The 12,305-nt window shown below is 38.2% G+C and overlaps 1 protein-coding gene across 3 annotated transcripts in view; it reads left to right on the top strand.

The window, feature by feature from the left end:
• The first annotated feature begins 17 nt into the window (after window positions 1-17).
• The window catches only part of PEX3 (peroxisomal biogenesis factor 3), a 33,575-nt gene continuing 21,287 nt past the window's right edge, over window positions 18-12,305 (top strand). The window contains exons 1-2 of one of the 3 annotated variants that reach the window (XR_006602318.1): window positions 18-344; window positions 8,954-9,085. Coding sequence is in view for 2 of the 3 variants with exons in the window: in XM_004752744.3 (XP_004752801.1) it covers window positions 272-344; window positions 8,954-9,085 (205 nt within the window). In the remaining variant the exon portion in view is untranslated. The remainder of the gene's footprint in view (window positions 345-8,953; window positions 9,086-12,305) is intronic. The other 2 variants (XM_004752744.3, XM_004752743.3) reach the window with 2 other exon arrangements.

The raw sequence follows: 12,305 nt of genomic DNA, 5'->3' as shown, positions 1-12,305 counted from the left end.
GACCTGGGTGCCCGGGACCAGTGAGCGGGGACCGCGGCGCGGCGGCAGCGCCAGAAAGCGCCGCTGCTCAGCTGTAGTCCACGCCCCCTTCCCGCCCCGGTGACAGTCTCTGCGGAAAGTCGCGTTCGTGATTGCTGAAGAGCACCCAGCGGGACGACGACGGCGGTCTTGCCCGGTGGTTCGGGCCGAGCGACGAGGAAGCGGTTTCCCGGCGAACTGCCCACCCCTCCCCCCGCGCCCCTAGGGCAGCCCGTACCTGTAGGGCCTGAAGATGCTGAGGTCTATGTGGAATTTTCTAAAACGTCATAAAAAGAAATGCATCTTCCTGGGCACGGTGCTCGGAGGTGGGTGACGGCGTTCTCGGAAGGGACTTTGGGAGCCAGGGGCGGAGGAGAGGTGACTGTCCTCTACAACAGAGGCCGGGCGACCCTAGTGCCGGATGTGCGGAGGAGAGTCGCTCACCCGTCGGACGCGGCGCGGGGGGACCAGCCTCCGAGGCTCTGCGGGGGGACCAGCCTCCGAGGCTCTTCCCACCTCTGCAGTCGTGGCCTTTGTGTCTTTGGTCCTGACCCGGCTGCTTACTCTGCTTCTCTCCTCTCCTTTTCTCTCGCGGACCTTGGGGGAAGCCGCCACACTTCAGTTTCTGTTTCAAGATACCGTTCTCTTCTTACAGACCCCCCCCTTTTTTTTTTTAAGATTTTGTTTATTTATTTATTTGACAGAGATCAGAGGCAGGCAGAGAGAGAGGAGGAAGCAGGCTCCCTGCTGAGCAGAGAGCCCGATGCGGGACTCGACCCCAGGACCCTGAGATCATGACCTGAGCCCAAGGCAGAGGCTTTAACCCACTGAGCCACCCAGGTGCCCCCACAGACGCGTATTTTTAAGTTGTGGTTTTTCCTGTGAGATTCTTCACGGGTATCGCGTTCTCGGCAGTTTGGCTTTTCACCCTTTTCAGAAGTTTCGTCATAGTCTAGGAGAACCCAAAGCCTGCACTTTCCGGTGTTGTTTTAGGTTAATTTTTTTTTTTTTTTTTTTTAACCGCACTCAGGTAAAGGACTGGAAGATGTGTACTAGACAGAGAAACGCAAATCGTTGCTTTAGTTCTGTGTCTGCTTTTTGAGAATACAGTCAGGCAGTGAGAAGGTGTTTGGCAGACGTTGTGCAATTTTCCTCTGGATCTTCAAGGTTAGGATCAATGCCCGTCTGTCTGGCTGGCATAACTGAGAAGACATTAAGATACAGGTGGGATAATGGTGAGAGCCTTTGCCTTATTTGGTGTTCATGTCATAACACGCAGGGATTTGAAGGAGAGAATAAAAAAGCTTTGTGAGATGGAAGGAAATGTAGGAATGTTAAGAAGAATCTTTAGCGTTTGATTTTTTTTTTGAGAAATATCACTAACTACATGCTTTGGTTACAGAAGTACTTAAAAAACAAGAACAGAAGTTTTCTAAGGAGTTTGGTTGCTTTTATCGGACTATTAGATAATATTCTATTGCCTCCAAACAATTTGAGATTAACAATATTTTTGGCATCGGTAACTCAGATCTGTTGATTCTGGAAAGTTTGAAATCAGCTTATTGATGAGGTAAGGAGAGTCTTTCTCATCTCTGAGGTCTTTCACAAGTCAGTACATTTTTGTGTGAATTTTTACAGCATTCTTTGAGAAATCCTTTACATCCTTTAGGTGTCAGCCACTGACATCTAATGTACAGATCTCCCTCAACTTGCAATGGGGTTATGACCCAATAAACATAAAGGAAGTTAAAAATATCATAAGTACATTTAATATTAGCTCACCTACCAAACATCATAGCTTAGCCCAGCCTACATAAAATGTGCTAGGAACACTTAGCTTAGCCTATAGTTGGGCAAAATCATCCAACACAAAGCCCGTCTTGTAATAGTGTTAATATCTCCTGTAATTTATTGAATACTGTACTGAAAGTGAAAAATAGACTGGTTGAATGATTACAGAATGATTGTAAGAGTTGTTTACTCTCAAAGATTGCGTGGCTAACTGGGAGCTGGGGCTCACTGCCACTGCCCAGCATCGCAAAAGTATGTTACCGCATATTTGCTAGCTCGGCAAAAGATCAAAATTTAAAGTATGGATTCTACTGAATGTGTAATACTTCTGCATCATCATAAAGTCAAAAATTTGTATAATTCAGGGACTATCTATATAATTCAGTTATGCTAAAATCACTAAGTCCATTTTATTTGCAAAGTTAAAGATATACATATGATGGAAGAAGTATAAAAAATATTTTTTGCCTCTACTGAAATAAGGAAAATAATCTCTCTAGCAATCTCAAAATAGCATACCCCTTCCAATTTATGGAACAACTTAATGGTAGATGAGAGATAATCACAGGGGAAGCTAAAGAGTATACTTAAGACATAGTTATAGTTTTTTTTTTCAAAAATCTTTTGAGAGCTTATAATTACAGATTAAGGGAAATGAGAAAGGAAAAAAAGAAGTTCAGAGGGACAGAAAGAGAAAATAATCCAAGTGTTTTATATCTTCCTACAACTTTTGAAATGTTACATTTCAGTTAATCTAAGACATATTTATCGAGTGCCTGTAGTGTTTACGGTAGTATGATTGGAAATGCAAGAGTTACAGATTTTTCATAGTAACAGCTACCATTTACTGGGTGTCCAGTGGGCTCTGTGCTAAGCTCTTGTGTTCAGTGGGCAGGACAACAAGAGTAGTTATTGTCATTTCCATTCAAAAATATGGAAATTAGAGTCCTAAGAATTGAAGAAACTTGCCCAGGATCTCAGAGTTAATAATAAGGAAACTAGAATTCAAACCAGGTGTGTTAGATTCTGAAGCACTTTCTCTTTGCATACTTTACCATTCTGCCTTCGTGGACTCCATGGTCTGACGGGAATGGAAAACAAGTGTCTTAGTCTGCTAGGGCTACTATAACAAAATACCATGGACTGTGTGTCTGTAGACAACAGAAATTTATTTCCCCCAATTCTAGAGGCTGGATCAGGCTGCCAACAAAGTTAGGTGAGGGCCTGCTTCCAGGTTGCAGACTTTTTGTGTCATCATATGGCCACAAGGGTAGAGGTCTCTGTGAAGTCCCTTTTGTAAGAACACTAATCCCATTCATGAAGGCTCCACCCTCATGACCTAAGCACCTCCCAAAGACCTCACCTCCTAATATCATCACATCAGGCATTAGGATTTCAACATGTGAATTCTGGGGGGACACAAACATTCTGAATATAACAAGTATATAAATAATTAAAATACAAAACAGTTTGAGAGCTGGGGGAAAATACAACATACAGATCAAACCAGCCGATAGTGTGTGCAATTGGAAAAAAATAGAAAAGGTCTTCATGGAAGAAGTGGCATATTTTGTCAGGCTTGAAAACCAGGTACAATATCAACATATATGCTCAAAGAAGTTTGGCTATCAGTGGTAGAAAAAGAAACCTAAAACTTTGAGGTACAGGCCTTTCATAGGAATTTCCTACATTTTGGATGAGTAACTGCTTTAGACCAATTTGTACAATTTGACCAGTTTATGAAATGTAAACTTTCTGGTCTGAGGTCTCCTTTATACTTGTAAAAATTAAAGACTCTAAACAGCCTTTAAAAATTATATCTATTAATGGTTGCCATATTAGAAATTAAAACAGAATTTTTAAAAATATTAAATAACAATAGTAAACCATTACATAGTAACACAAATATTATTTTTTAATAATTTTTTGTGAAAAGAGAGGCATCATTTTACATTTTTGCTAATCTCTTCACCATCTGGCTTAATTAAAGAAAGCTGGATTCCCGTCTTTCTTCTGCATCTGGTCAGTTTCGTTACCACGTCATGCAGCCTCTGGAATACTCTGCTGTGTGAGAAAATAAGAATGAAAAAGACAAAAACTACAAAAATGGTTTTGACTCGCAGATTCCATGAAAAGGTATTGAACACCCCCAAGAGTACCCAAGCCACATTTCGAGAACCAATACTCAAGAGAAAATGTTGCAGAACAGAGAATAACCAGATTGTATTTATTAGCTTGCTGATTTCTAAAAATCTCAGAGCATTGATTTATAATTTATGTCTTAATCCCTGTAATTTTTGGTCTCATTAGTTTTCCATTTTTTTTTTTTTCATTCAACAAATATCTGAGTAAGAGTGAGTGCCTCCTCCCACTATATCAGGCTCTGGGAATACAAAGGAATAAGACAGTTCTTGACTCTGAGGAACTCTTGGTGCTGACTGGAAAGCAGTACAGTGATGGTACCATAATAGAGTACCATAGTAGAGCTGGTGCTATGGGGACTTAGAGGAGAGAGAAATAAATGTGAAGGTGTCTGGCAGGCTTCACTCAGGAATTCACTTGAGTCAAGTTGTATAGCTAGCAAAAGAATGGGACACAGCTGGAAAAAGGGATATTCAACAGATTCACATATATTGCTTGTGATGAATCCGTGTATTTCACTATGGCTAAGAACAGGGAATAAAAGGGAGCAGCAAAAGATGTATTTGGGAAACTAGCCTGAGTGCAGTTTGTGAAGGGCCTTCTATATTATGCCATTCTATAGATCTGGACATTATCTTGGGCACCAGTGCTTCTCGATTTTCTATGATAAAAATCACTTAAGGGGCTTAGTAAAAACAGAGAATTTTCTCTTTTTTTTAAGATTTTATTTATTTATTTGTCAGATAGTGCACGCAAGCTTGGTAAGTCTCAGGCCGAAGGAGAAGCAGGCTCCCCGCTGAGCAGGGTCCTGGGATCATGACCTGAGCCAAAGGCAGCAGCTTAACCAACAGAGTCACCCAGGCATCCAAAAACATAGTTTTCTTTCTCAGATTCTGATTCTTCTGTTCCAGACCAGTTCATTTGTTCATCAGCTATCCAGCAAGTATTTATTGAGCTTCCTCAGTGTAACAATATTATGTATTGGGGATGCAGTATTGTATAAGACAAAATATTTGGGGATGATCTCAGGGAACTCCCTTAAAAGCTATGTTTTTAACAGGTGCTGTTAAGTGAAACAGGGAATCCATCTTAAGAAAAGGTGGCAGGGTGTTGAAGAATTCGAATCACAGGAATATGTAGTCAGATTTAAATTTTAGAAAATTACTTGGCATATGAAAGGTGGATTGGAAAGGTGTGAGACCAGAAGAAAAGAGGAGAGGAGGAAGCTGGAAACCAGTTCTTAAGAGCATTATTCAGAATCTGAATGAAGACAATGGTAAAGAAGTTGGAGTAAAGTGGCAAAGTTTAGAAAATACTTCTGAAATAGAATCAGACTAGCAGGATTTGCTGTTTTGTTAGATTTTGAGCAGTGATAATAGAATAGACTATTTTCAAACTCTTACTGAAATTATTAACCTAGTAATAATCTGGTAAAATAGTTGTATTCCAGGGATTTTTGTCCAGAAAAAGAAAACTAAAAGACAGTTTGGAAAAAAAAAAAAAACTGAATTTATAATGTAGAAAGACTAGAAGATGTTTTGCTTTACCAGCGATGTTCTAAAAAGAAATCTCACAACATTTTACATTGATTCAGAAGGTGGAGGGAGGATTATTTTTGGTTTTGTTTTTAGATAGCTCAGGGGTGAGGGCAGAGACCTGGGAGGGGGAGAGGGAAGGAGAGAGAATCTCAAGCAGATCCAAACTGAGTGCAGAGACCAACGCAGGGCTTGATCTTACAACCCTGAGATCATGACCTGGGCTGAAACCAAGAGTTGGACACTTAACAGACTAAGCTACCTTGCGCTCCCATTTTCTGAAGTATTTAGTGTTTGTTTCCATTATCCATAAATAAGATTGTAAGGTTACAATCCCAGACTGTTATTTTATGGATGAAAAAAAATAGATACAGAGAGAGGAAGAGACTTGCTTCAAATTACCTACCTAAATGGTACCATAACCATCAATATCTATTGTCTTCAGGTCAGATGCAGGCAGGCCTCGAGTATATAGATGATCCTGAATCCCATATTTTAGCTAATAAATTCTGTGCTCTCATACTTATTTTCCTAGGTAATAAAAAAATCAGAATTTATTAATTTTAGGAATGAGAGCTTGGCTAAATTTGCCTTTGTGTAGTAACTTACTTCAGTGCTAACTCAAAAAAAAATAATAATAATAATGGGTTGTAGGATATTAGCCTAATTTCATGTATTTGTTTGCTATTGTTTCCATAACGAAGTACCACAGACTGAGTGCTGAAGCAACAGAAAAGTATTGTCTCATTGTTCTGGAGTCCAGAAATCTAAGATGAATGTGTTGCAGGATTTGTTTCTTCTCAGGGCTATAAGAGAAGGATCTTCTACAGGCCCCTCTCCTCAGTTTTTAGATGTTTTTCTCCTCTGTGTCTTTACATTATCTTCCTTCTACACACGTCTGTGTCCAAATTTTCTCATACCAGAATACCTTCATGTTGGATTAGAGCCCACCCTAATGACCTCCTTTCAACTTGATTACCTCTGTAAAGACCCTGTCTCCAAATAAGGTAACATTCTGAAGTAGGGAGACTTTAACTTATGAATAGGGAATGGGTGTGTGTGACATAGTTCAACCCATAATAATTCATTTTCTTTTAGCTTTAGTTAGAATATACAACACTTATAAAATACAGTAGCTCCTGAAAATTTTTTATCACTGTTGAGAATATAATGAAAGCAGTATACCTTTTCTCCCAGAAAACACATATATCAGTCATTTATTATTATTCCAGAAAATTCTTAGATAAGCAAATGTCATCATTGCAGTGTTTCACCTTACATCATTATTATTTTTATTTGAGAAATAGTAATCATTTCACACATAACCTTAAGCAGCCTATTGTGCAAGTAAAACACAAGCAATTCATTGAGAAGTAGTTGTTACCTAAGAATTGCCTATCAAAGAGTTACTTTGTGAAATATAAGTCAGTTTCTTTATTCTGCTGGTGTTATGGCACTGTCATCAGTTTATTGAGGATGGGTTACAAAAAGGTTGCTCTGAAGCTACCTATATAACTTTCATCTGCTCTTTAAGCGTGATTATAATACATGTATTTGCATAGAGCTGCATTCATAGTTTATTTCTATCTAATTATTTGCAGGACATACCTTTTACTGAACTATTATTTTTTTTTTTAAAGATTGTATTTATTTATTTGACAGACAGAGATCACAAGTGGGCAGAGAGGCAGACAGAGAGACGGGGAAGCAGGCTCCCCGCCGAGCAGAGAGCCCAGTGTAGGGCTCCATCCCAGGACCGTGGGATCATGACCTGAGCTGAAGGCAGAGGCTTTAACCCACTGAGCCACCCAGGCGCCCCTGAACTATTATTTTTAAAAATATATAATATGTTATCGGTTTATCCATAATGCTTATATTAGTGAAAATATTTCAGGATGTGTGTTTTCTTTGCAGTTCTTACACAGCCATCTCCTCCCCACTCGTGACAAACAGACTAACTCCAATTATTTAGGTCCTGCACAGTTCTTAGGTTCTCTTTGATAGATATTGAGGGCCTCAAGCAGTTGGAGCTAGGTGAGGATTTGTTACAAATTTGTTGCCAGGTTATAATGAAACACAGGCTGGCACACATAAAAGCATCTGGCTAGCCAGTATAAATAAGACAGTATCATAACTTGTTTTATAAGCTTATTGAAGTCCCAACATCCTCTTCCCGTGCTGCAACAGAACCTTGCATAAAAAGGTGCAGAGGTCAAGCCCTTGGTATTTGCTTTCTCCCTCTGCCTCTCCCCCACCCACTTCTCTCTGGGGGGGGGGGGGGATTGCCTGACTTTGTAGGATTCTTTGGCCATTTGGTTAACTCCTTTGACTAAGAATCCTCCTAAGTAGCAGCTGAGGGTTCAAGGCTAAGTCATTCCTAAGGATAAAGGACTTTCTAGATTCATATATTCCTGCTCAAATGAGTATTAGTAAAACGTTTTGGCTAATCCAGTATCTTAAACACAACTAATCTATGAAAATCCATTTCTAATACTCATTATGCTAGATAAAAGTTAGTTGAAGTATTTAAACCTTGGAGTGGGCTTTGGTCAAATGCTAACCAACCACTTAGGAGTATTCACGTTTCCAGTTAGGACAACTTACTGCGCCTGGGGCATAGACCAAAATGTGCACATTTATATCATCTGTCTATCCTGAAATGTGTTCAACAAAATTATAGGTCTCGTGACCCCACCTATATTTTTATGATGTGATGTTATAATTTAGGAATTTCTATACCTTCTTCCCTCTCCCTTTTCCACTGAAAGTGCTAGTTCTCGATGTCTGTCTGACTACCTACCTTTCTTGTATTCTTTTTCTCTTTAAATAAATAAATAAACAAATATTTTATCTTACATTTTTAAAAAGTATTATATGCTGACTGAAGAAAATATGGAAGATGGAAAGAAGCAAGTAGCAGAAAAAGATCAGCTACTATCCTACTGTTCAACAATGATTATAGTTTATGTTTTTTTCCATGTATCTACTTACGTTAAAAAGGGCGACATCAAGATCTTATTTTATAAACTAAAAACATATATGGATATATCCTTGAGTTGTTGGCTAATTTAGCAATGCATTTTTTAACAGCCACATAAGATTTCACAAGGTTTTTGTATGGGTAGACCATAATTTACTTAACAGTCCCTTATTGCCGGACACTTAGAATATCTCCACTTCACTATTAAAGGCATTGCCAGACTTTGCACTTAATTCCTTTCTGTTTTCTTCAGACCTAGTTTTATGGTATCCATCATTGGCTGTTAAAATGCCTATCTCCTTTTCCTTACATTTAGGTCACAATTCCTATGTAAGTCTTTAATTAGATTTTTAAAAGTTGTTATTTTTAACTCTTCATTGATATAAACCTTAAATTTGGATGAAGCACATTAAAAATACTGTTTGGAATTTTTACCACCCTAATTAACTAGATTAACATACTTGTTTGTTTTAAAAAATAATTTTAGGAGTATATATCCTGGGAAAATATGGACAAAAGAAAATCAGAGAAATACAAGAAAGAGAAGCTGCAGAGTACATTGCTCAAGCAAGACGACAGTATCATTTTGAAAGTAACCAGAGGACTTGCAATATGACAGGTAAGGCAAAGAGAAATATTTATACATGTATGTAAAATTACTTGATGATTTATATTAATTTGCATACCTCCAGGACCAAAGAGGAAAAGGCAAAAGGATTTATGTGATTTAACTGAAATATATCATTAAATGTTGATTTTTAAAATCAGTATAAGTCAATATGCAATATACAATAAATGCTTGTTCATTCAGCTTATTTATTCATTCAGCAAATACTTGGGGTACCTAGCACTGAGGAAATAAGGAGAATAATTTTTTTAAAATCCCTGACATTTAGAATTTATGTGCTAATGAGAGTAACAAATGATAAACAACATATAAATAACTTAAGGCAGTGATGGCTGCTATAAGGAGAATAAAGATGTGTAAGGGAGTGGTTCTTTAAGAAATGGCAATCAGGAGAGTCAGGCCTCTTTGAGGAGGTGACATTAGAGAAAACCAAATGATTCAATGGAAGGAGCCATGCAGAATGCCTTCAATGGGAATGGGCTTGACACTCAAGAATGCAAAAGGGGTATGTAGCTAGAGCAGAATGAGCAATGTAAGAGTAGTGGGAAGTAAGGCTGTAAGGATCATTAGGCCTAATAGCTGCAGTAAAAATTCCTAAGTGTGTTAAACTTACAGTAGGCAGCTACAAACCCGTGAGTGCAGCACAGAAGAGTACACTACTCAACAGGAATTAATGGTAATGATTTAACCTCCAGAGTTGGAAATATACTGGGGGAATGCCATAACAAAATCAACTGCTCACATTTGAAGGGAATAGGCTTTATAACTGGTATAACCCCTTAAAGAATTGGTTCTCAAATCCATGTCAAACCTCTTTTTCTTTATTATGGTTTAAAGCTTAATCTTTTCTCTAACATTTCTTTTAAGAACAGTTAATTTAGAAAGAATTTGTAAAGGTAGGTTCTCTTTATTTACTTTTTTTTTTTTTTTAAGATTTTATTTATTTATTTGACAGACAGAGATCACAATTAGGCAGAGAGGCAAGCAAAGAAAGAGAGGAGGAAGCAGGCTCTCCGCGGAGCCGAGAGCCCGATGTGGGGCTCAATTCCAGGACCCTGGGATCATGACCTGAGCCGAAGGCAGAGGCTTAACCCACTGAGCCACCCAGGCACCCCTCTTTATTTACTTTTGAAAGCAGAATTTTTTTCTGAGTTTAAAGGACTTTAAATTTAGTACAATAATAATACTTCATTCTATAAAGTGAATAGTGATCATCAATACTGCATGTAATGACAACTCAGATAAAACGCTTTAGGAGGGCACATGATGTAATGAACACTAGGTGTTAATATGCAGTTGATGAATCACTGAACTCTACCTCTGAAACTAATGATACACTATATATTAATTAATTGAATTTAAATAAAATAAAAATTTTTTAAAAGCAGTGAGTTCCTAGGTTTTCCTTATAATATCCCTGTATCTTTGGGAAAATCTATATCTCAATTCTCTCTTCTATAAAATGATCATCATAAAACCCAGTTCATAAATGTTTTATAGAATGTGAAGAGATAATGCATGTAAAGTGCTTGGTGTGTAATAAATACTCAGTAAATGATAAATAAATAAATACTCAGTAAATGATAACTTTTAAAAGTTACATAATTTTGGGATGCCTGAGTGGCTCAGTCAGTTAAGCATCTGACTTTTGATCTTGGATGAGGTCTTGATCTCAGGGTCATGAGTTCAAGCTCTGCATTGGGCTCCATACTAGATGTGGAGCCTACTTAAAAGAAAAAAAAAGTTACATAATTCTTTAAATTGATATTCAGCATTCAATGAATTGATGCTATCAAGGACATGTTAATGACTTTTTAGAAAATAAGTACAGTGCATTTCTGGTTATTACTCAGATTTTCAGAAAATAGAAATAGGTAGTCTAGAATCTGCAAATCCATCTCAATTTGACATGGACTTTTGTGTCAGTTTGGGTTCCCTGGAAAACAGATGCTAAAATGGGATTAGATGTGCAAGAGATACATTGGGGGTGGGTGGGGAACACCTGCAAAGAACAAAGGGGAGGGAGCAGAAGGAGGCGAGGGAAGCTTTCAGACCATAGTGCAGGTCTTACGGGTGAATGGAAAGGGAGAAGGAAAGAAGATTAGATAAGAAGAGTTTCAGCCTATAGCACAGTTTCAAGAAAGTTTTGGCAGGCCAGTAGTGAGTCCTTAAGTCAAAGCTCTCTGGAATGGATCTCTGTTAGTATCACCACACCACTCTTATTGGCTGGGGGTGGTGCAGACATGGTAATGGATCCAAGGGGGTCACAGCTGGGCTGCCAGCCAACCATGCTCCTAGCAGATTTGGTGGAATATTTCCATGACCATCACAACCCTCAGATGAATAAATGGCTGCAGATAGGTAATTAAAAATAAAATATTGTAGGAGCCAAATAGAAGTTCACTGGAACACTTTCCAAATTAGCTTTCCGGTATGCATTGATAATGGGGTTATAAATCATATGATTAAATTTCTATCCTTTTGAATAAGGTGCAATGGATATACTAGAAAAATTTAGTAACTTTAGGTATATGTGACTAGTCTTTTTACCCAAAAAGTTGGCCCTTTTGAAACTTGAAACTTGAAAGTTTCAACTTGAAAGATACCATCTAATAAAATGTTTCTGTATTCTGCCTATGGCTTTATCTTCTTCAGGATTTTTACTGAATATTCAGGAGAGATACTTATTAAATTTATATATGACACAGTGCTAGGCTGAGATAAATGAATTGTTCTGCATTAAAAGGCAGTTGTACAGATACACAATTATCTGAGCTTGCTTGCAAGCAGGATATATGAGTAAGGTTTGGGAGTTCTAGTTGAGCACAAACTGTTTATAAAGACTTTAATATGATTTCTAGAAGTACTAATTTAATCTTAGACCACAAAAATAAAATCTGATTCAGATCACAGGTAGTTGCATCATGCTCTGGAATCGTCAGAGTGCAGGTCCACTTCTGCCTCTCATATGTTAAGAAGATACAAACTGGAGGGGTGCCTGAGTGGCACAGTTGGTTAAATGCCCAACACTTGGTTTCAGCTCAGGTCATAACCTCAGCCTCATGAGATCCAGCCCCAGGCAGGGCTCAATGCTAAGTGCAGAATCCTCCTGAGATTCTCTCTCTCCCTCTGCCCCTCCTACTCATGCTTTCTCTTTCTCTCAAATAAATAAATCTTTTTAAAAAAGAAGAAGAAGAAGATACAAACTAGA

Source organism: Mustela putorius, unplaced genomic scaffold (assembly GCF_011764305.1).
Source record: "Mustela putorius furo isolate JIRA1106 unplaced genomic scaffold, ASM1176430v1.1 tig00003863_pilon_pilon_pilon, whole genome shotgun sequence".
Taxonomy (NCBI): Eukaryota; Metazoa; Chordata; class Mammalia; order Carnivora; family Mustelidae; genus Mustela; species Mustela putorius.
The sequence above is the reverse complement of the archived record's forward strand: the minus strand, read 5'-3'. Positions and strand labels throughout refer to the sequence as shown.